The sequence below is a fragment of the Lithobates pipiens genome, unplaced genomic scaffold, assembly GCF_037356315.1.
Source record: "Lithobates pipiens isolate NorthernLeopardFrog02 unplaced genomic scaffold, aLitPip1_a1.2 Scaffold_8, whole genome shotgun sequence".
Lineage (NCBI taxonomy): Eukaryota > Metazoa > Chordata > Amphibia > Anura > Ranidae > Lithobates > Lithobates pipiens.
Genome location: NW_027507903.1, coordinates 47,004,205 through 47,029,120, shown reverse-complemented (window position 1 = coordinate 47,029,120; position 24,916 = coordinate 47,004,205). Strand labels below are relative to the sequence as shown.

Below are 24,916 nucleotides of genomic sequence, written 5' to 3'. Positions count from 1 at the left end.
TAATTAGTGGCAACCAAAAACTCCTAAATCAAGTGCAAACCTTGACAAAATTCCACCGTAGTGCAAATTTCAGTGACCACCACCTCCTAGATGGATTTTTTTTTTTTTTTTTACTAAAAACATCTTTTGCTATCTCCCACCCATACAAAAATATCCTTAAATTCATATATTAAAATATTGCCTATTAATATCCACCTCCTACATCTCTATAAAGACCACTCCATATTAAAGTGAAGGTCATTATTTTGTACTGATAAAACAATTCAGATAAAATTCTGTATTGATGTCAAAAGGAGCTAAGACCTTAGTCTCATATATCCAAAATGATTCTCATTGGCTGATCTGTCTAATTATAGTTACCACCCCACCAGTGTTTGGTGACCTGCTCGATCCCCCCAAAATCTCACTCTTGATGGCTCTTTCTGATGTGCAATCCTGTGTTTCGGAACACTTTTTTTTTTTTTTTTCTTCTTTTTTTTTTTTTTATACGAAAGGCAAATCCACTTTGCACTACAAGTGCAAAGTACACTTGAAATTGCACCAAAGTGCACTTGGAAGTGCAGTCGCTGTAGATTTGAGGGGGACATGCAAGGAAAATGAAAAACAGCATTTTAGCTTTCACATGATTGGATGATAACATCAGAGCTTCCCCTCATTTCAGATCTTACCCTCAGATCTACAGCGACTGCACTTCCAAGTGCACTTTCAAACTTGTATTTTGCACTTTGTAGTGCCAAGTGGATTTGCCTTTATTAACCACTTGTTTACTGGGCACTTAAACCCCCCTCCTGCCCAGACTAATTTTCAGCTATCAGCGCTGATGCACTTTGAATGACAATTGCGCGGCCATACAACACTGTACCCAAATTAAATTTTTATCATTTTTTTTCCCCACAAATGGAGCTTTGTTTTGGTGGCATTTAATTACAGCTGGGAGTTTTATTTTTTGCTAAACAAAAAAAGAGGCAAAATAAAAAAAATAAAAAATCATGTTTAATAGTTTGTTATAAAATTTTGCAACCAGGTCATTTTTTCTCCTTCGTTGAAATGCGCTGGTGAGGCGGCACTGATAGGCTGCACAGATAAGATGGCATGGATGGGTGGCACTGGTAGATGACACTGATGGGCACGGATATGTGGCACTGAGGTGCAGCACTGTTGAGGCAGATTGTAGGCACTAATGGGTGGCACTGAGCACTAATGGGTGGCAATATGGGCACTAATGGGTGGCACTGTTGCCTATTCTTAGGTGGCACTGGCAGGGGGCAGGTGAGCACTGATGAGCTGGCGCCAGCTCGCCGTGATCGGGACTGAAGTCCCTCTTACTGTCGCCGGTGATCTGCTTTTTATTTTATTTTCAGTGCGAGGAGGAAAAATAGCCGATTACCGGCTCTGTTGTCATCACATGGTCAGCTTCCATTGGCTGACAGCTGATCATGTGGTAAGGGGTTGGGCTCGACCCCTTACTCTGATCTGTGATCAGGCGAGTCTCATAGACTCGCTGATCACAGAGCGCGGCGCGTGCGCCCCTCAGGGGGCGCGCAGGCCGCTCGTGCGTGGGGCAACGTCAATAGACGTCATCCCAGCAAAGCAGGTCCGCTCTGTAGCCGTCATTCGGCTATAGCGCGGATCTCTAGCGGGTAAATAACCCCCAATGTCTGAGTCAGTGAGGAGGGAAAGAGCAGATGGATCCTGTGCTACATCATTGGATTGAGATTGGGCTCAGGTAAATATAACAGGGGCTGAGGGGGGGGGGGGGGGGAGAAACTACATGTGGATTATTTTTATTTATTTATTTTTTTAGAGCATAGAATGCATTAAAGCTGAACTCCAGCTTTTGTTCTACTTTGGATAGTTTGTTTGGGTCAGCTTGGCACAAACAAATGATGTCCTTCACTAAGATGTGAGGCCGCTAGATGTGCGGAATAAACCGCACTGCTACATACCGCACTGTGTTTCGGGGTCAGAGTTGAGACTTCTTATCTCATACCTGGAGAGCAACAGAGTCTGATCGGCGCTCAGCCATTCATAGAAAGGGATGTATTCTAGCAATGACTACAAAGCTTCCTTTGGCTGAGTCCAGAGGTTGTGATTGCTTCACTGACTCACCAATCGGAGGAAGCTTTGTATTCATTGCTAGAATACATTAATTAATACAATAATTGGCTGAGCACTACTCCAATAGACTGTGCTGTGTGATGGTGGCTATGAGATGGGAAGGTCTCAGCTCGAACGCAGAACACAGAGCTGTATGTAACCTCAGCTACGTACACTTTATACAGCACATCCAGCGGCCTTGGGGCCGGTTCACACAGGGGGCGATGCGAGGCGACACCGACTTGCCTCGCCGCGACCTGCCGCGACCTCAGCGGCGACTTGCAAATGACTTCTGTATAGAAGTCAATGCAAGTCGCCCCGAGGTCGCCCAAAAGTAGTACAGGAACCTTTTTTCTGAGTCGGAGCGACTCGAGTCGCTCCTCTCAGAACGGTTCCATTGTACAGAACGGGGGCGACTTGTCAGATCGCGGCACGGCAAGTCGTGTCGCCTCGTGTCGCCCCCTGTGTGAACCGGCCCTAACATGTTAATCAGGGACATAGTATTTTTGGGTCAGCTTGGCCCATACAAATCATGTAAAGTGTAACAAAAGCTGGAGTTCAGCTTTAAAATAAAAAAAAAAAACCTGTCTTGAGAACCCCTTTAAGTTTTTTTTCTGCATTCTCCTTGGTCTGTTCGCTGCAGATGATGAGAATCCCAGGCCTCCCAAAAAAAAATAAAAAATCATTGGTAGCCCACCCTTTTTTTTTTTTTTTTTTTTTTTTTTTCTGCGCCAGCCCGCTATTGATGTTTGCGCTTTATCTCATGCATGCACCCTACATGATGTTGCTTTTTTACTTGGTACAAACTGTGCCAGGTCCTGTATGGCATATGCCTGAGATACGAGATATGGCACTGTGTATTATTATTCAGTAGTAGGCATCAGGTTTTATACAGTACATGAGCAGTAGTGCATAGCACCAGGTCTCATACAGGGTATGTGCTGTACATGACCAGGCATGCTTTGCCATTGAATATTAACAAACTAAGCAAGGTTACGTATGGCACATGCACAAGATCAGGTGAGAAGGCACTGGTGATATGACCTTCCCACAGGGACCTGTGAGGCCCTGGCTATGTCACCAGTGCCTACTGCAATTTTCAGAGGCATTTTGACAAGTGATAAAAAGGCGACTCTCTTCACCACCTCTAAAAACGCCTCTGGAAAGTGACCAGACTGCAGATCACTTTTTAGAGGTGCAACAGTGATAGCTGCATGTGTAAAGCTATATCATTGTGACTCTAGTACAGTGATAATAGCGGGTCATTCGATTTGCACCACATCCATTCACAAAACATCTTGCATTCTCCCATTAAATACAAAACATCCTGTGAATGGATGAGAGGAGATCCCATGGCTTATTTCAGCCTTTATCGGCAATCTTTGATGCAATACATTTTTTGTATGAGATTGCTGATTAAAGATAGAAGCCAGAGGCTCAGTATGTCAGCCACACCATTTGCTGGAGTAATACTTCTATCTGTGGCGCTGGAGCGAGGTTTACATTGCAGTGCAGTCTGCATACACGCTGAGTCAGCAGAAGCCGCAGTGAACACGCTGTGTGTCAGAGGAAGGGTGGAGTAGAAGGTGTGGGGTGGAGGGGGATTGTACTTCTTGGTAAGAAATTCTGTTGTGGAATGTCCTGGGGGGGATTTTCTGTATTCTGACAGCTGGCTACAAGAAACGTCAGAATACCGGATCGATGCCTGCATACGCTTTACTTCCTTGTCTGCCTGGTCCTTTTGCTTTCTTCCTTTTTCCTGCATGATTGCACCCCTAATATGTTCTTTCATCAGGTAGCAGCCAAGGCTTTAAATGAGCTGCAGTGTGTCCATCGATCTCTATAGTAGAGCATTGTAAAGCTGGCCGTAGGTGGATCAAATTTTGGTTGGTTCAGCAGGGACCGGCTGAGATTTTATTTCATCCATGGGCAGGCTGTCCATGTATCAAAAATACTTGCCTGGCTCCTTTTTTGAACTAGCTTTGTCACTGAGAGCATCGCTCTTGCTTCCCCCCCCCCCCCTCCATTGGCTTCTGCTGCTGTCAATAAAATCTTGTGAGTCAAGAGCGGGGGGGGGGGGGGGGGGCAGGGCTGAGCTGCACTGCACTGTATGTATCTATGGACACACAGAACTCGGCTCAGGAGCCAGCCCACACATCTGCACTAGCTATGGGGGCAGAATAGAAGCAAAGCACTGGTGGGGGGACCCCAGAAGAGGTAGTTTGGGGCCAATCTGTGCAGTACTGTTGCACAGAACAGGTAAGTACAACTTGAGCTATGAATATGTGAAACATAGGAGTTAAATTTGGTTTTAAAGGCTCAAGGTTTTTTACCTTTGTGCATTCTATGCACGAAAGTAAATAAACCACCTCTCTGCAGCAGCCCTCCCTAATACTTAGCTGAGCCCCATTGCGAGCCAGCGATGTGTGTAAGAGCCTCGGCTCTCTGGGCACTCTCGCCCCCCCCCCCCCCAGGAGCTGTCAATCGCAGCCAGTGAGCCAATAAGGAGAGAGAGAGAGAGAGAGAGAGAGAGAGCGAGCCTGCTTGGGTGTCCCCACAGCAAGCTACTTGCCTGGGGGCATGAGGGAGGGGCCAGGAATGCCGGTGGGGGACCTGTGAAGAGGAGGATCCGGGCTCTTTTGTGCAAAACCATTACATGTTTGTTATTTAAAATAAATAATTTTATTTCACTTAAACTGCTTGCCGATCAGCCGCCGCAGTTCTACAGCAGGTTGGCTCTGCAGCGCAAAACGCTGTAGGTGTACCTCGGTCCCTTTAATGGCCACCCATGATCGTTCCACAGAGAGACAGAATGGGGATTTGTCAATGTAAACAGATCCCCGTTCACCCTTAACCCTTTGATCGCCCCCTAGTGCTAACCCCTTCCCTGTCAGTGACATTTATACAGGGATCAGTGGCTATTTTTAGCTCTGATCACTGTAATAATGTCACTGGTCCCAAAAAAGTGTAAAAGCATACGATCTGTCCTCTGCAATGTCAGTCCCACTAAAAACCGTTGATCACTGCCATTACTAGTAAAAAAAAATAAAAAAATGCCATCAATATATCCCCTATTTTGTAGCCGCTATAACTTTTGCGCAAACCAATCAATATACGCTTATTGTGATTTTTGGTTTTAAAATTTTTTTTTTTGTTTATAAAGCTCTATTTGTGGGGGGAAAAAAGGACATCAATTTTGTTTGGGTACAGCGTCGCATGACTGCGCAATTGTCCGGTTAAAGTGACGCAGTGCTCTATCGCAAAAAATTGCCTGATTATTAAGGCTCGGTTCACACAGGGGCAACTTGTCCAGGCGACTTCGCCGCCTGACAAGTCGCGCTCCGTTCTGTACTATGGAACTGTTCTAATAGGAGCGACTCAAGCCGCTCCGACTTAGAAAAAAGGTTCCTGTACTACTTTTGCTGCGACTTCGGGCGACTTGCATTGACTTCTATACAGAAGTCGTTTTGCAAGTCGCCGCTGATCGTGTGCAGGTAGCGGCGCTGCAAGTCGTGCCGCCCACTGTGTGAACTGAGCCTAAGGGTGTAAATTCTTCCCGGGCTGAAATGGTTAAAATGGAGTTCCACCCAAAAATTTTACTTTGACTTTAACTTTCACTTTTTGGAATCCCCCCCCCCCCCCCCCCCGCCCTCTCTGGTGTCACATTTGGCACCTTTCATGGGGGAAGGGGGGAGCAGATATCTGTCTAATACAGGTATTTGCTCCCACTTCCTGGCATAGATCACCACGGCATCCCTACTGAGGACAGCGGTGGCAGCAGCTGAGAGCCGACGGACAGGTTGACTTCAGCCGCCGACATCGCGGGATCCCGGGACAGGTGAGTGTCCATATATTTAAAAGTCAGCAGCTGCGATATTTGTAGCTGTTGACTTTTATTTTATTTTATTAATTTTTTATTCGGCGGACCTCCGCTTTAAGGAGATGCATGATGATATGTAAAATGGAAACGAACGCTCCCCCTGCTGGCCAAAAAATAAAAAAAAATATATAGTATTAAAGAGGAAGTAAACCCTGATGGGTTTACTTCCTCTTTTTTTCCCTGCAAAGGTAAAGCATAATGGACTACTATGCATCGCATAGTAGCTCATTATGTGTCACTTACCTGACACAGGAGCCAGCGAAGTCGCCGCTGTCACCTGTAGTCCGCCGCATCCATCTTGGTTGTGGCGTCTCTCGCAGCTCCGACGAATGACAGCGGAGAAGCCGCGATGACGTCACTCCCGCGCATGCGCACGGGAGTCGACAAATTAGGCAAATCCATTCTTGGACTTGCCGCATTTAGTGCGCCTGCGCGCCGCTGTCTACGGCGCATGCGCCGTAGACAGCGGTGCCCATTTTCGGGCAAATATCTCCTAAACCATATAGGTTTAGGAGATATTACTTGGACCTACAGGTAAGCCTTAATCTAGGCTTACCTGTAGGTCAAAGTTGTTTGGAAGGGTTTACTTCCATTTTAAAGAGGAAGTAAACCCTTCCAAACAACTTGGACCTACAGGTAAGCCTAGATTAAGGCTTACCTGTAGGTCCAAGCAATATCTCCTAAACCTATATGGTTTAGGAGATATTTGCCCGAAAATGGGCACCGCTGTCTACGGCGCATGCGCCGTAGACAGCGGCGCGCAGGCGCACTAAATGCGGCAAATCCATGAATGGATTTGCCTAATTTGTCGACTCCCGTGCGCATGCGCGGGAGTGACGTCATCGCGGCTTCGCCGAGTGGCAGCGGCGGAGCTGCGAGACGCGACTCGCATGCGCGGGAGTGACGTCATCGCGGCTTCGCCGCTGTGATTCGTCGGAGCTGCGAGACGCCACCAGCAACATGGATGCGGCGGACTACAGGGATCAGCGGCGACTTCGCTGGCTCCTGTGTCAGGTAAGTGACACATAATGAGCTACTATGCGATGCATAGTAGTCCATTATGCTTTACCTTTGCAGGGAAAAAAAGAGGAAGTAAACCCATCAGGGTTTACTTCCTCTTTAAAGAGAGAATGATGGCCTTACTTATATTTGGCCTATCTGCTTCTGCATTCAGCGTTTGGTGAAAAATTGTCTCTATTTTGAAGCTGAATTCTAGACAAAAAGCTAAATTTCACATCTGAATTACAGAGCTGTTTTACCCGCCTAAAGGATTTGTTTTTTTCTGTCAATCCAGTCCTGGGGTTTTTACAGCTCTGCTAATACAGCCCAGCCCTGTATGTCAGGGGAGGGACCTTCTCTTTGCTGCATTTTTAGTTTTCACTTACAGGTTCCTTCCCTACTCCCAGCATGTAATGGGACAGCAATATATGAAGCAGCTTACTGATTATCCAATCTCTGTGTTAATCTACTCTCTCCTTCTATATCAGCATGCTTCTTGCACTGCAATATACCCTATCCGCTCCTTGTGCTGCTTCCCTCTCCCCTCGTGCGAGCTTTGCTGTACATTAGATTACAATGATACCAAGTCAAACTTTGGTATTTGCACTGCCTGCATTTAAAAAAAAGTAATTTTAATGTTTATTTTTTTAATTATTTGAGCTGCATTGATTTGTGGGTTTTATTTCTGATCCGTTTAGCTGTGTACTTCTTTACGTTGCAATGTATCTGCCTACTGGGATTTGTAGTGCCTCACACCTAGAATATGCATTTAATGTAATGCTTCTTTACCTCCCTTTTAGGGCTTATAAACGCTTTAGTGAACTTGTACGGAAAGAAAACCGGAGCAACATCAATTCTGTGCGGGTGCCGAAGGAAACGTTTCTGACGCTGCCTGAATTAAAGGTAATTGTATTTATTTTTAGCAGGCGTGGTCTGTATTGGCCACAATGTCTTGACATCTTTCCATATATTCGTCATTCCTACTAATGGACTAAAAAAAGACGCTGGCATTGAATGAGGCCATTTCCCATATCGCACTAAGCCCTTGTACGCACGGTCGGAGATTCCGACTGAATGCGTCCTATCGGACCGTTTTGTCGGATATTCCGACTGTGTGTGGTATGCATCGTAATATCCGTCGGACCCAATTTTCCAACTTGCTGGAAATATTTTCTGACAAACTGCTCCGATCGGGCATAGTCCGATCATGTGTAGAGAATTCCGATTGGACAAAGTGCCACGCATGCTCAGATCAAATCCCTACATCAAAGCTATTGGCTACTAGCCTGAACGTAGTCCCGTCGTAACGAAATAACATCATCACGTTCTGAAAGATCGGATTTTCCGACAACTTCGTCCAACCGTGTGTATGCAACCATTTCGGACAAAATCCAACGGATTTGGTTGTCAGAATGTCCGACCGTGTGTACAAGGGCTAAGGGTGGGTTCACACTGGGACGACTTGTCCGGCATAGGTTATTCCTAAAGTACAGTGCAGGAGTCCTAACTTTGGCCATTTTATCATTTCAGAAATCTTCATTTGGTTTTCTGTGTAGTGATATGGTGGAAGTTTCCTCCTCCACTTTTTATTTTTTATTTTTTTTATTTTTGGGACTGTAATTCCAACTGTAGAGTATTCCAGATTTCATCTGCAGCGTTTCATCTCTTAGGCTACATTCAAGCTTGTGCGTTGCAGGTAGTATGCACACAAAATTGTGCGCATTCCCACAATACACAAAAACACACAGCCCTTTAGCAGATGTACGGCAATGCCATTATAGTAGAACTATAGGAGAGAACAAGGGGGCACTCTTTACGTCTAGAGGAAAAAAAAAGATTTCATCTCCAGATACTGAAAGGTTTCTTCACAGTAAGGGCTGTGAAAATGTGGCATAGACTCTATCTAGAGGTGGTTCTGGCCAGCTCAGGAGATTGATTCTTTCCTTAATGTACATAATATAACTGTGTGCTAACCTTTCTATAAGTAAAGTTAATGCAGAGAATATCCGACTGCCTCTCTGGGGGTCAGGAAGGAATTTTTTCCCCTGCTGTGGCAAATTGGATCATGCTTTGCTTTGGGTTTCTTGCCTTCCTCTGGATTGCACATGTATATATTTATATATATAAAAAAAAAATTAGTTGTGCTCATAAGTTTACACACCCTGGCAGAATTTATGGTTTCTTGGCCATTTTTCAGAGAATATGAATGATAACACAAACTTTTCTTTCACTTAATGGTTAGTGTTTGAGAAATGGCTTCAGCCAATCAACTGTGTTTACCCTTTTTAAATCGTAATGACAACAGAAACTAGCCAAATGACCCTGATCAGAAGTTTACATACCCCAGTTCTTAATACTGTGTGTTGCCCCCTTTAACATTAATGACAGCTTGATGTCTTTTGTGGTATTTGTGGATGAGGTTGTCTTGCATGAACTGCACATTTGAAATCTCCCCAGAGGGGCTCAATGATATTGAGGTCAGGAGTCTGAGATGGCCACTCCAGAACCTTCACTTTATTCTTCTGTAACCAATGACAGGTCAACTTGGCCTTGTGTTTTGGATCATTGTCATGTTGGAATGTCCAAGTTTGTCCCGTGTGCAGCTTCCTGGCTGATGAATGCAAATGTTCCTCCAGTATTTTTTGATAACATACTGCATTCATCTTGCCATCAATTTTGACCAAATTTCCTGTGCCTTTTGTAGATCACACATCTCCAAAACATCAGCGATCCACCTCCGTGTTTCACAGTAGGAATGGTGTACCTTTCATCATAGGCCTTGCTGACTTTGTGCCAGAAGGTTTGAGGCTTGTCTCTGTGCTGTTTTGTCATATTTTAAGCGGGATACTTTTGGGATTTGCGTAGTAATGGCTTCTGGTGACTCAACCATGCAGCCCATCTTTCTTCAAGTGCCTCCTTATTGTGCATCTTGAAAACAGCCACACGACATGTTTTCAGAGAGTCCTGTATTTCATCTTAAGTTATTTCTGTTTTTTTTTTTTTTTTTTTTGTTTGCATCCTGAACAATTTTCCTGGCAGTTGTGGCTGAAATTTTAGTTGGTCTACCTGACCGTGGTTTGGTTTCAACAGAACCCCTCATTTTCTACTTCTTAGAGTTTGAACACAATTGACATTTTCAATGGATATCTTTTTAGATCTATTTCCTGTTTTATACAGTTCAACTACCTTTTTTACCTGCAGATCCTTTAAAAATTATTTTGCTTTCCCCATGACTCAGAATCCAGAAAAATCAGTGCAGCACTGGATGAAAGATGTAAGGGTCTGTCGGGAGTCCAGAAACTCATTGACTTTTTATACACACAGACTAATTATAGGCACAGGTGAGGATGGTTACCTTTAATAGCCATTCAAACCCCTCTGTGTCAACTTGTGTGCATGTTATCAGGCCAAAATCATCAGGGTATGTAAACGTATGAGCACAAGTGTGTGTGTGTGTGTGTGTGTGTGTGTGTGTGTGTGTGTATGTATATATGATTATTTTATATTTTACTCATTTAAGTAGAGTTTTGAGAATTTTTTTTACACATCTGTTTCCCATTGCAGAGATTTCACTTCCTGTCCCATAAACAAACAGGAAGTGAGAGGAAATCCCTGCAAATTAGGGAAATTCCTTGGTCACCATAATTTGTGTACCCATTGGAAGATTTCCCCATTTTATTACTTTTTTGGGGACAACCCAAAATTTGGGACTTTCTTTTTTACTTTCAATGATCATGGTAAATGGGACAAATGGAGAGGGGGAACCTCCCTAACGGGGGCACAGACGGCAATAAAAACCTGACAGATCTAACTCATCTCCACTTTATCCAATGCTAAAAAAAAAATAAAAAAAAAAACTGTTTTTTTTAGGCAGGGTTTACACTTATGCAAATTGGATGTGAGTTTCCCCGCATACAATTCACATGACGGGTGACTGACCGGCTCTCATTGGAGCCGGTTCACACAGCTCTGGAACGGCCATGCAGTGGATTTCACAGGAGTCCTGGTGCGTCTTTGACTCAGTTTCAGGTCCAAATTCAGGCAAAAAATTGGGCCCGATTCGTTCCTGAAAACGAGAGCAGGGACACACCGGACCCCCCCCCCACCCCCCCCCCCCCACTGTGAGCCGCATACGAAGACTGTGTGAACCCCGCCTCTGTTATTCTTTATTGGGATTCACTTTAAGACCTCTTTCACACTGGGGCGTTTTTAAGGCGTTTTTCAGGCGCTTTAGCGTTAAAAAAAGCGCCTGTAAACGCTTGAAAGAAGCCTCATCTGCAGTCCCAATGTGAAAACCCAAGTGCTTTAAGAACCCTTTCACAATGTCAGCTCCCGAAAAACGCTTGTAAAGTGTTTTTCGAGCGTTATTGGGGCGCTTTTAACCCCTGCTAGTGGCCAAATAAAGGGTTAAAAGCGCCCACAAAACGCTGCTGCAATAGCGTTTTTCTGGCATTTTACAGGCGCTTTCCATTGATTTCAATGGGAAGGGGCGCTTTAGGAGCGTTGTATTCACCGCTCCAAAAGCGCTGCAAAGAAGCTGCTTGCAGGACTTTTTTTGACGCCCTGCCAGCGCAGCGCCTTGGTGTGAAAGCACTCGGGCTTTTACATTGGGATTGCAGTTGCACCTTTTTTCAGGCGCTTTTTTTAGCACTGAAGCGCCTGAAAAATGCCCCAGTGTGAAAGGGATCTCGGTGTGAAAGCACTCGGGCTTTTACATTGGAATTGCAGTTGCGGCTTATTTCAGGCGCTTTTTTAACGCTAAAGCGCATAAAAAACGCCTGAAAAACGCCCCAGTGTGAAAGGGGTCTAAGCGATGTACAGAAAAGTATGCTCAGTCACTACTGCATGGTGTGAACCGAGCCTCGCTTCTGAAATTCTGTACTACACAGCCTATAGATGTGTACGTAATATTTTATTTGCAGATGATCCTTGAAGAAAAATAAACCGCATTTACATGGGAGGGTGCCACCTTAATATGGAGCTCCACAGCCATAAATGCATGTTTTTGGTAAACCCTACTGCAAGCCCTCCCCTTTTTATTTTATTTTTATATCCATTGATTGAAACTAATGGGACTTCTTTTGCTTCAGACACTTTAAGCAAGCAAGCGCTACACACATTTGTAAAGCTCGCTGCTGTGCGTTTATAAAAGTGCTTTACACCTCATTGTTTGTAAATTCAGGTGAAATTGTTAATTTTTATGTAACAAACATTTTGTTCGATGTACTTGAGTTCTGTCGAACATAGTGACTTCATATCAAGAGATTCCTTTTACTCTTTGCAGGCTAACCCCTTTAAGCATCGCATATGCCACGTCTTCTCTACTTCAAAACATGGTGATGACAGCATGTCATTTGAAGATTTCCTCGACATGCTCAGTGCTTTCAGTGAATCTGCTTCCCTTGAAATCAAATCTCATTATGCCTTCCGAATATTTGGTAAGAATATAAATGACTAGTAGACTGTAGGGTAGAGCACTGATGGTGTACTTCCCCTGGCTGGTCACTAGGTGTCCCCATCCAGTGGTGGAGTTTAGGAGTCACTGGGGATATTTAGTAGCCCTGCCCTGGTAGAGGGGCACTGTGGGAAGGATCTGAGGGCTATATAGCCTGGTAGGGAGCTAGTAGAGTGGTAGCACTTACTGGTGGAAATGGTCACCTGTATTCTGTTTCTGGCTTGGAGCCTTTATCTGTGCAGCCATCGGGGACATGTTTTCTTCACTTCCTGTGTAGTCACCAAGATAGGAAATGACATCAAAAGGGGCATGGAAAGTAAAAACATTTCTAAAATAAATGGGGCAAAGGTGAGTACTTTTATCGTTGTTTTTGTCACCATCGGGGAAAGAGCTTGGCTTGCTTGGTGACCAGGACAAGAAGTGAGGTGAAACATCACCAACAGGGTTACAGATTGAAATAAGAGGAAGTAAATGCTGCCCTTTTATTTATTTATTTTAATCTATTTTTTTATTCTTGTTGACCTGCAAAGTAAAGGCATAATGTGCTAGTATGCATCATAAAGTAACACATCATGTGAAATGTACCTGCAAACAAAGCCCTCGTTGTCACCGCTGGAGGGCGCATCCATCTTTGCCCGTCTTCCTTTCCGGTAGAGCTGCACGATTCTGGCTAAAATGAGAATTGCAATTTTTTTCTTTTTTTCTCTTTTGCTTAGAAGATGGATCACAATTCTCTCATGATTCTCTTTCACATCAAACAAAATAATTGGGCTAACTTTACTGTTTTGGTGTGTGGTGTGTTTTTTTTTTTTTTTTTTTTTTTTCATTGAATTGTATTTTTCTCAAAAATTGCATTTGAAAGACCACTGTGCAAATACAGTGCGACATAAAATATTGCAACAATTGCCATTTTATTCCCTAGGGCCTCTACTAAAAAATGTATATAAAATGTTTGGGGGTTCCAAGTAATTTTCTAGCAAAAAAAATGTTTTTAACTGTAAAAAAAAAAAGGGTCAGAAAAAGGTTTAGACTTTAAGAGGTTTAACTTCCTGCATATTCACACAAGTTTTATCCCTTTCTTCTAAGAGGGAAGAGTTACAATGTTAAACACTTGGCAGACTGCCAGAGTGAGCAGAGAACTCTCTATATTTCTTACATGAAAGAATCGGGAAACACTGTAAAATAGATCGTCAGGGAGGGTGAATCGAGATTGCGATCTTTTAACGCTTAATTGTGCGGCAATACTTTCCAGGTCTGCGTACTCTAGCTGTGTGACTGGCTGGAGCCGCTAGTCTGAAGAAATGGCACAGATGGCCCTTTCTTCAGATCGCATACGCTGATGACATCATCGGCAGCATATACAGTAAACATCTCTTAAACAGTTTAGGAGATATTTACAGTACCTATAGGGAAGCCTACTGATGGGATTGCCTACAGTGGAGGGGAGGGAGAAGAGTGTATTTGATCCCCTGCTGATTTTGTACGTTTGCCCACTGACAAATGATCAGGCTATAATTTTAATGGCAGGTTTATTTTAACAGTCAGAGACAGAATAACAACAAACCTATCCAGATAAACGCATTTCAAAAAAGTTATAAATTGATTTGCATTTTAATGAGTGAAATAAGTATTTGATCCCCTATAAATCGGCATTATTTCTGGCTCCCAGGTGTCTTCTATACAGGTAACAACAAGGTGAGATAAGGAGCACTCTCTAAGGGCCGGTTCACACAGCAAGGCGATGCGAGGCGACACGGCTCGCCTCGCCTCGCTCCCGCAAGTCGCCCCCGTTCTGTACAATGGAACCGTTCTGAGAGGAGCGACTCGAGTCGCTCCGACTCAGAAAAAAGGTTCCTGTACTACTTCGGGGTGACTTCGGGGGCGACTTGCATTGACTTCTATACAGAAGTCCTCTGCAAGTCGCCGCTGAGGTCCCCGCAGGTCGCGGCGAGGCAAGTCGGAGACGCCTCGCTGTGTGAACCGGCCCTTAAAGAGTGCTCCTAATCTCAGCTTGTTACCTGTATAAAATACACCTGTCCACAGAAGTAATCAATCGGATTCCAATTTCTCCACCATGGCCAAAACCAAAGAGCTGTCCAAGGATGTCAGGGACAAGATTGTAGACATACACAAGGCTGGGATGGGCTACAAGACCATCACCAAGCAGCTTGGTGAGAGGGTGACAACAGTAAAAGTAACTACATTTCCGCTCGGCCTGGGGCTCAATGCAAGATCTCACCTTGTGACATGAAAATGGTGAGGAATCAGCCCAGAACTACACGGGAGATGATCTCAAGGTAGCTGGGACCATAGTCACCAAGAAAACAATTGGTAAAACACTACGCCATGAAGGACTGAAATCCTGCAGCGCCCTGCAAGGTCCCCCTGCTCAATAAAGCACATGTACATCTGAAATTTGATAATGAACATCTGAATGATTCAGAGGAGAACTGGGTGAAACCTCCTTCTCTCAGTCAGGGCAGTGAAAATGGGTATTTCAGCATGACAATGACCTAAACACACGACCAAGGCAACAAAGGAGTGGTTCAGGAAGAAGCACATCAAGGCCCTGGAGTAGCCCAGCCTGTCTCTCTAGACCTTAATACCATAGAAAATGTGTGGTGGGAGCTGAAGGTTGAAGTTATTTTTGGATAGTAAAAAAATAAAAAATCTTTCTGCCAGTAAATACCTTATGCAGTCTGCTTCCTGTTTCTTGTCTGGTATAACCTTGTGCACAGCTCTCACTCTCCTAGGAAGGGATTGGGGGGGGGGGGGGGGATGAGAGCTGCAGAGCTGGAGGTGTACCTCCTGTAAATCCAGGAAGTGAACAGGCTGCAGCTGCCCACAGTTAAAATGGATGCAGCCAGACAGTGGAGGGAGATTTCTGCAGCATATTTGGCAAGTTCAGAATCACAGTATATATAAGATAATATGCAAAGTGGTTGGAGGGAAACTTCAGAATGGCAAAGATGTTTTTATTACAAATGATGTGAGCAGACTGCAGTTCCTCTTTAATGACTTGGAGAGGATCTGCAAAGATAAGTAGGACAAAATCCATCTGGAGATGTGTGCGAACCTGGTGGCCAACTACCAGAAACGTCTGACCTCTCTGCCAACAAGGGTTTTACCACCAAGTACTAAGTCATGTTTTGTGAAGGGGTCAAATACTTTTTTCACTCATTAAAATGCAAATAAATGTACAACTTTTTTTTAAAATAGATTTTTCTGGATATTTTTGTTATTCTGTCTCACACTTAGATCAAATCAACCATTAAAATTATAGACTGATAATTTCTTTGTCAGTGGGCAAATGTACAATATCAGCAGTTGATCAAATACCCTTTTCCCTCGCTGTATAGGTACAGGTAAACCAGGGAAGTTTAATTTGTCACCAAACTAAGGAAAATGTATGTGCACAGGAAACTTTCATGTTGTAACATCAGCATTGTAATAATACAAGCAATAGTTATTTTTGACAATCTCAATAAAATCTCCTTTCATGGTGTGAGCTCTTCCTGGTGTGAGCTTTCCACATATTCCTGTATTCCCTGCATGTTTTGCAGCTTTTCCTCTGCCGCTTACTTTCAATCTCTAAGGACTACATATCCCATGGTACCTTGCTACCTGCTAACAGTGGTTCCTGTACTGACTCCGCCTCCTGAAACTCCTCTCAGTGCCTCAGAAGGCGGGCTCTGAAATATGTGACGCAGCAGTGCCTACTCGCAGGACATGGTGACTACGTGTCGTGAAAAGCAATTGTGTGGGGATCTTCAGGATGTAAATTTAGTAAAATTGTTCAGAGTGATAGAAATTGGCTAGAAATAACTGAAATACAAGGTGCAAATGAAATATGATTTTACATTGTGACCATGGATAAACTTTAAAGGGGTTGTAAACCCTTGTGATTTTTTTTTTCTTTTTCTTTTTCCCTTTTAAATAACAAACATGTCATATTTCCACTGTGCAGTTGGTTTTTCACAGAGTGGCCCCAATCCACCTCTATTGGTGCCCCCTGACAACACTGGCAGCTCCTCCCTGCATCGGGTGTCCACATTTGGAAAAGCTCTCTCCTTGGTGGACGCCCGTGTGGGCGTGCTCCCAAGTCCTAAGTCTGCGTGTATTCACACGGAAAGCAGGACTCGTCCCTGCCCCCCCAGCGCCCACGTCATTGGATTTGATTAATGCCTGTGCGAGCCAATGGCTGCGCTGCTATCAATCTATCCAATCGTGACACCAGCTAGAGCTGGTGTGCTCATTCCCGGCCAGAGAGAGACTGCGTTCAGATTAGTAAAACGGGGGGGCTGCAGCACTGCAGAAGGTTTTCATCTTCGTGCATAGAATGCATGAAGATGAAAAACCATGAGGGTTTTAACAAAGACGTGGAGAGCAACAATATGCCAGTACACTTAAAGTATAACTAACGGCACTTTAAGTGTACTGGCATATTTTTGCTCTCCACGTCTTTGTTAAAGGGTTTGTAAACCCTCATGGTTTTTCATCTTCTTCTGCAGTGCTGCAGCCCCCCGTTTTACTAATCTGAATGCTGTCTCTCTCTGGCCGGGAACGAGTACACCAACTCTAGCTGGTGTCATGATTTTATTTTTTTTGATAGTGGAGAGGCGTTAGAACCCCTGTCAGTTTTTATTGCTGTCTGTGCCCCCTTTTAGGGAGATCCCCCTTTGGGACAGGAAGTGATGGAAAATCTCCAAAATGATACACAGTTGGGGGGGGGGGGGTGTAATTTGACAGGGTTTATAACCTTTTCTTACTTTTTTCCAAAATTAAACAAAAAGTTTGGCCTATAGTTCTACCTTAAAATCCTGAGCAGTTCCGGTCAGTAACAGGAAGGTGACAAAATTTGAAATTGGCTTCTGGCCCTAAAAGGATATACAGAGAAGTAGGAGGGCGTATTGTGTATTCTGTGTAGTCATGTGTATGTTTTCCTGTCACTTATGCAGATTTTGATGGCGATGGCGCGTTAAATGAAACTGATTTGGAAACGCTGGTGAACCATTTAACAGGAGCAGAAGAAAACACCCGGCTAAGTAATGAAGAGATGAAGCAGCTTATAGAAAATGTGAGTTCAGATGCTATTTACCTTTTTGAAAAAAAAATCCTTGTGATATGAATAATCTCATTAATGTATGTTACCATTACAAACTATACAAATTTTGGTTCTATGTGTACTTTGTAATTCTAGATGTATAATGGTGGGGGGGGGGGGATATTTTGCTCACTACATACTCTGGGTCTATTTCCTGATCTCCAGTGATGTACACTGCTTGTTCTTCTTCTTTTTTTTTTTTTTTTTTTTTTTATCTGCAGTCTTCTCATCGCTACATCTGTTAAAAGTCCAGAATTTATAAAGCTTGTCTGAGCTGTCTGAAAACGGGGGGGGGGGGGGGGCTGAAATTACACTCTGCAGAGCTCAGTGAGAGCTGATTGGTTGAAGGTAGTGGAAACCCCCTCCCCCCTTTCACACAGCACACAAGAACAGAGCTGAGGTTGTCGGTCAGTCTGTGTGCTGGAGGTCCCTATATTCTCTTTGGTGTCGAGAAAACATGTCAAAAGTGACTCGTGCTGATAGCAGAGAATGAAGCAGCAGACAGAAATGGCACTTAAACCAGCTTAGACTGTTCGAATCTCAGCAAGTTCAGCAGGGACCAGCCAAGATTTGAACCATGTATGGGCAGGCTGATTGTACCCAAGTTGATCAATCCAGCTAGCAATAATCACTGCGTCTTCTTGGCCGGGACAGCTCCCCACTGGGGCTGTCAGATAAAGTGTTTCAGGCAAGTGCTTGAAGACTGTAAAAGCAGCCATGTTCAGACAGTCATTGAGGGACACCCTGTTCTGACTCGCAGCACCTAGAAAGATGGGACACAGACCTATGTGCACTTTGTACCCTGGGGAACAGAACTCTAATGCCCTGTACACACAAGTGGATTTTCCGCCTGAAAAAACTTGGATGGTTTTCCAGACGGAATTCCGCTCAAGCTTTGCTTGCATACACGCGGTCACACAAAAGTTCTCTGAACTTTTGACCGTCAAGAACGCGGTGACGTACAACACTACTACGAGCTGAGAAAATAACGTTCAATGCTTCATGTGCAAATTGTTTCCGAGCACGCATAGCAATTTTGTGAGTCGGAATTTCCGATCAGAACTTTTTCCAACCGGAAAATAGAGAACTTGCACTCAATCTTTTGCTGGTGGGAATTCCGCCAGCAAAAGTCAGTTGGAGGATACATTTCTGACCAAAAGCTTACATCAGACTTTTGCTGGGGGAATTTCCGGGGGAAATTTCTGTACGCAGCATAAGGCTGCTCATTTTTAGCAGCACTTTTCAGCTTCTGGCGGGGTGCTTTTAACCCCTGGCTAGCGGCCGAAGAAAGGGTTAAAACCGCCCGCGTTGCAGCGCTTCCAAAGCACTTTACAGGCGCTTCAGCAGCACTGCCCATTGGGCGGTGTATACAGCGCTACTGCACCACCCCAAAGATGCTACTTGCAGGACTCTTTTTTTTTTTTTTTTTTTTTTTTTTTTTTTATTAAAGCACTTCACCATTTGTGTGGCACTGCAGGTAAAGAATCATTGCAGTTCTCCCTCTATTGGTATTCAGTCCCCCTTTTACCTTTTTTATATTGAAATGAAATAGTGTTTACCTCATCTATGGGTATTCATCTATTTACTGTATTCAGTAATCAGTAAAATGATTTAAAATGTGGTTAGCCCGCTTTTCTTTGGTGTAATTGTAAAGTTTTGCTTTTATTCGTTACCAGATCCTTGATGAGTCAGATATAGACAAAGACGGCACAATAAACCATTCTGAATTTCAGCATGTCATCTCCAGATCTCCAGACTTTGTCACGTATGTATTTCCTATTGATCTGGTTACGTTCGGGCCATGTACACTACACTACTGTACACCTGTTGGATTTTGACATGTGGCTGTGTCCATGCAGTCACTGCCTCTCCATCCAGTTTCATAGGCTGCCTGCACACAGCTGGGGTCGGATGCAGATACCAAAATAAACACCACTTGCATGCAGTACAGGTGCCAGTGCCCATCTGAATGAGGCCTTAAACTCCAAGTTCAGTTGAAATATTTTTAGATGGCATTTTTAGTAATAATGATGACTCTGTGTCCCCAGATATTCTTCTGATCATACCTTGCCAGTTTTGTATTGTACTGTTCTTCTTTTTTATTTTATTTTTTTTATTTTTTATATTCTTTGAAAGAAGTGGTAAAACAAATCCTTTTATCAGAGACATATCCGCATTGAGTACAGTAAATGTCATGCACAAACACGTTAAAGCAGAGCTCCACCCAAATGGGGAAGTTTCGCTTTAAGCTCCCCATACCCCCCCCACCCCGCACCTCCAACCCTACTACTGAAACCCCAGTAGAAAAAACAGAAAGTGGTAAGGGGGAGGTAGCAGAGGGAATATGGAGAGGGAAAACTGAAAGGGGGGGCATAAAGAAAGGGGTGGGGGTAAAAACTTAGCCTCTTTTTCAGTATTAAAATTGTAGGTAGAATTTCCCACAATGCACTTTACGCCTAATATTGTCAGCACTGTAAAACTGCCTTGATTTCCCCCATCCACACACAATGATGTGCATGAGGGAATCCTCCCCTCTGGGCTATTGTATTCTGACAATGGGGAGACTTCCTGACCATCAGAATATACTGATCAGCATTGCAGGCTATAACCTACAACGCTGATCGAGCGGGGAAAATCTGACAGGGTAGTACAGAATTCGATTGACCACGTTGCCCATGCCTGTATCGAAATTCGGCTGCTCCGTGCTGAACTGGCTGAATTTCATTCCTTGTATGACCAACTTAAAGCTTCTCTAGGTGCTGTGTAAATGGAGTAAATTTTGCCAGGTGTTTAGAAACGTATACATACATCTGTGGAAAACAAATATCCCTGCACACACCAGTGTAATAAACCAAATAAACTGTTGCTGCTGAAATCTAGGCGCCTGCCACTTACTCCTATGTGCTAAATTGTTGTAATACTTAGTCATCCAGCGCTACACTTGTATATAAGTACACTTCTATGTAAAATGCAAGTCCATCAAGTGTGTAACAAATTAAAGAGGAAGTAAACCATACCAAATTTCTTTCTTTTCTTTAATCCTGCAAAGTAAAGGCATAATGTGCTAGTATACATCGTATAATGGTACATTATGAAATACTTGCCTTTTAGAAGGAAGCCCTGCACCGCTGCGCTGTCAACTCTAATGCCACGTATACACAACCAGACTTTCCAGCAGACTAGGTCTGATGGTTTTCCCGACGGACTTTCTGAATGAACGGACTTGGCCACACACGAATCTAAGCCCCTGTACACACGGTCGGACATTCTGCCAACCAAATCCGTTGGATTTTGTCCGGATTGTGTCCGAAACTGTTGCATACACACGGTCGGACCAAGTTGTCGGAAAATCCGATCGTTCAGAACGTGATGACGTTATTTCGTTACGATGGGACTACGTTCAGGCTATTGGCCAATAGCTTTGGTGTAGGTGAATTTGGTGAATTTGATCTGAGCATGCGTGGCACTTTGTCCGATCGGAATGCTCTACACATGATCGGAGTATGTCTGATTGGACCAGTTTGTTGGAAAATATTTCCAACAAGTTGGAAAATTGGGTCCGACGGAATCAGTCCGATGCATACCACACAGTCGGATTATCCGATAACACGGTCTGATAGGACACATTCCGACGGATTCTCTGACCGTGTGTACAAGGGCTAAGTCCGTTCGAAAGTCTGTTAGTTTTCAACGTGATGTTGTAAACGGGACTAAACAAGGAAGTTCAATAGCTTCACTTGCGCCATATATGGTCCGTCGGACCAGCACACAGAATAAGTTTTCCGGATTTTAGTCAGTCGGAATTGAGTCCGTCAGATAGATTTGAAACTTGTTCCATTTCTAGGTTAGTCTGATACATTTTTTTTTTTTTTTTTTTTAAATATGATCGGACTAGCCCACACACGGTCGGATTGTCTGACGAACTAATCCCTTTGGACCTAGTCTGCCAGAAAGTCCGGTCATGTGTATGTCTCATAATGGACTCTTCCATTTTCACCTGATCTTCCTTCAAGGTTCTCGTCCTCCGGCCGTCTGATTGGCCACACAGCAAAGATGTCACTCCTGTACATGCACACAGGAGTCACTGACTGCATCACGGGACTTTGAATGAACGGCATCGTTCCTGCAGAGCAAATGCGCCGATTCTATGATGTGCGACTATCTCCTAAACCATGAAGGTTCAGGAGATATTCATAGTATCTACAGGTAAGCCTTATTATATGCTTGCCTATAGGTACAAACCTGCAGAGTGGGCTTACTTCCTCTTTAATTATTCAATTCCCCCTAAGTCGGTGGGATAAAATTAATAGTCCAGTCATGAGGTGAAAAGACTGAAAACTATAGGACAAAAGTCCATGTGAATGTGCTGTTCACTTTAACAATTGTAATCTTCTAAACCATGCCTGTCCTTAGATCTTCACACCATGTGTAACCATCAACATTGGCCACTCACCTCCTATATTGACCTATGATTAAGAGATCTAAAGGGCTTGTTCCTTTACGGACAATATCTGGATAGGATCTGATCCTTCTCTTGTCTCTTCCTGGACTATTTTCTTCCAATGCCGCTCGGCAGATATCGTGATCAGAAGCTGAGAAATATATGGACTGCCATCTCGTTTTAGAGTGCACTAGATGCTGGTGCACAAGACACGTGTAGAAAACCACCCAGCAACCTTAGGTCCGTATAGGAGGTGAGTTACCAATGGTGATGGTTGCACGTGGTGTGAAGATCTCTTGGGCTGGGTTCACATATATGTGGCTGCGGTTTGCAGTCCAGAGTCCGGTCCATTTTGGTTCACCAGTTTAGGTGCAACTGTGAATTTTTTTTACCTGAATTCACACCTAAACCAGACCCAAAAATGCACATGTACCCTTCTTCAAAACCGCACAGCGGCTGTTCCCCCGCACATGTGTGAACCGACTCCATTGAACGCCGGTCACATTTACATGTTATGCGCATTAGATGCAGTCAAAAATGCATCCACTTCGCATATGTGTGCACCGAGCCTGAAGGATAGGCACAGTTTAGAAGATTCCAATTGTTCCTTAAACAGCACATTCATGTGGACTTTTGTCATTCTATAGTTTCAGTTTTTCCATTTAATTTAAATTAAGGATCGGTGCCTTGCTTTGTGTTAAAGACTAGAGGGACTTTAATCAGCACTTCACATTTTCTCTTTTTACTCTTCAGCTCCTTCAAGATTGTGCTGTGATTGCTTCTTGCAAATTGCCTGCAGTGACCCTTCAGAACAAGGACTGGAATTAATCTGTCAACTGTGAATAACTGGTTGTACCTATGCAATTTATAATGAAACTCCGCTATGGACTTCTTCTACCAGAAATACGCTCTTTTATAATGTATCTGGTAAATTTCTACTCGACTACTGATTTGTGTCTGCGATTTGTTGCCAGTTTACGTTTTTGTTTTACTCTTTTTATGTGGGGGGGAAAAAAACTGGAAATACTTTGAACATATTGGGGCATGTGGGCTAAAGTCACAACCACTCAATGATCCATATGAGTTTACAGCTTTTTTTTTTTTTTTTTTTTTTTGCATGAGTTTAGATGGGCAAGAATATTCAATATGTAGGTATTTGCTGTCCTGATGACAGATGTCAGTGGAGGAAGATTTAAAAGGAATTTTCCCCAGTGGGGACACGGGCATTAAGAGACCCTGTTTCCAGAGCAATAAACTTCCCATAAGGTTATATGTGCATTCAGTGAGGGACATTTATCAGTTCTGTCCCAGAGCAAAGTGACGCTGAACAGAGAGACATGCATTGTGATACAGATTGATAATAAAATTGCAGCCGGAGTCCTAAATCCCTCCTTCACCTGCAAGCACATTAAACCTGACCCTGACCACGCCATAATTCTTCATTTTGTTTATAGTGAGAATCTGTCTCCTCTTCAGTAATAAATCTGTGTTAGAACTTTTCAAACTGTTTCACTTGGCTGCCCTGACACACAGCTCTGTACACTTGTCGCTGAGGCTTTGCCCGTAAATGCAAGGCAATCTGATTTATGACTAATTTGGGGTTGATTTACTAAAACTGGAGAGTGTAAAATCTAGTGCAGCTGTGTTTAGAAACCAATCAGCTTCCGGGTTTTTTCAACAAGCTGAAGTTGGAATCTGATTGGCTACAATGCAGAGCTGCACCAGATCTTGCACTCTCCAGTTCTAGTAAATCAACCTCATTGTGTTGGTAATTTGCTTGATAAATTCCCCCCGTTGTATTTTTGGAATTTTTTTTTTTTTTTTACCTGAAAAAAGCCTCCCTTGTGTGGACATCCACAAGAGCTGAGACTGCTGCATATTGGATGCCATGTCAGTAGACTCAGAGCTGTCACTCAAGGGCCACCCTGTAGCATTCCACTTCACCACCCCCTCCCCCCGGAGCTACTTGAGTTTTATGTAGAGACCTGATAGGAGGGGAAGAGGAGCTCGGCCAGCATAGTCAGTAATTTGGGTAAGGTTGTGGTGTGTGGTGAGGAATTTTTAAGATGTTCACACCCCTGCAGCCACCCCCTCCCTTTGACAGCAGGTCGGGGATCTTCTCCTCGCATCGGCTGTCACTGCTTGAAAAGAACGTGGCCCTACAGGTCTCCGCCCATACAGCCTTGTCTTTCTGTGAATGAACTACAAGCACCAACATCTATTGGGGGTGACTATTTGTAGTTCAGTGAACTACCAGGGTGCTGTTGAGCGCTCAAGGTAGTTTCTTGAACTCAAAAATAAATAAATAGTAAAATTAGTAAATGTTTTGTGTTTGTTTTAAAAAAAAAAAAAAAAAAAAAATTCTCTGCAGTTGGGTTCAACTGATGTATATTTTATCTCCTGAAAGCGAAACTATTTCCTGCCTTCTCCTTTTCCTGCCTTTTCCTGGGTTCACACTAGATGCAGTGCAAATTCACAGGAACTTTGCTGCTGTTGGATTCGGCACAGCATCTAAATCGCAACCCGTTCATGCAAACTGATTACAGAGTGTATGTTGGCGACACCCTGCAATTGGTTTACAAAACGCAACTATGCGATTCTGGTGCAGACAAAAAAAATCCACCAGTTTGCAGTGCAATTAAAGCCATACAAATATATGGCTCAAATCGCACCCCAGAGACACCGTATGTAATTGCTGACTGTATTTTTTGTCTTTTTTACATTTTATTTTGCTGTTGATGATGGGTATCCTTGAAGTGTAATAAAATTCCAGCATCTCCATATTTTTAGTAACCACTATGTAGATCTCTGCCGATGAACAGCTTGATATAAACAGTTAAAAGTTTCTCATGAAATGAAATATTTGTTACCATAAGGTATGTTTTAATTTACTAAACTAATCTAAGCACAATTTTTATAAATATTTTTAAGGCCTAAAAA

At 43.6% G+C, this 24,916-nt stretch overlaps 1 protein-coding gene across 1 annotated transcript in view; it reads left to right on the top strand.

The window, feature by feature from the left end:
* CIB1 (calcium and integrin binding 1) overlaps positions 1-24,916 on the top strand; it is a 31,258-nt gene extending 6,342 nt beyond the window's left edge. Inside the window, exons 3-7 of the mRNA XM_077470756.1 lie at positions 7,777-7,879; positions 12,261-12,414; positions 17,390-17,508; positions 19,212-19,300; positions 22,730-24,916. Coding sequence (XP_077326882.1) covers positions 7,777-7,879; positions 12,261-12,414; positions 17,390-17,508; positions 19,212-19,300; positions 22,730-22,751 — 487 coding nt within the window. The 3' untranslated portion in view covers positions 22,752-24,916. The remainder of the gene's footprint in view (positions 1-7,776; positions 7,880-12,260; positions 12,415-17,389; positions 17,509-19,211; positions 19,301-22,729) is intronic.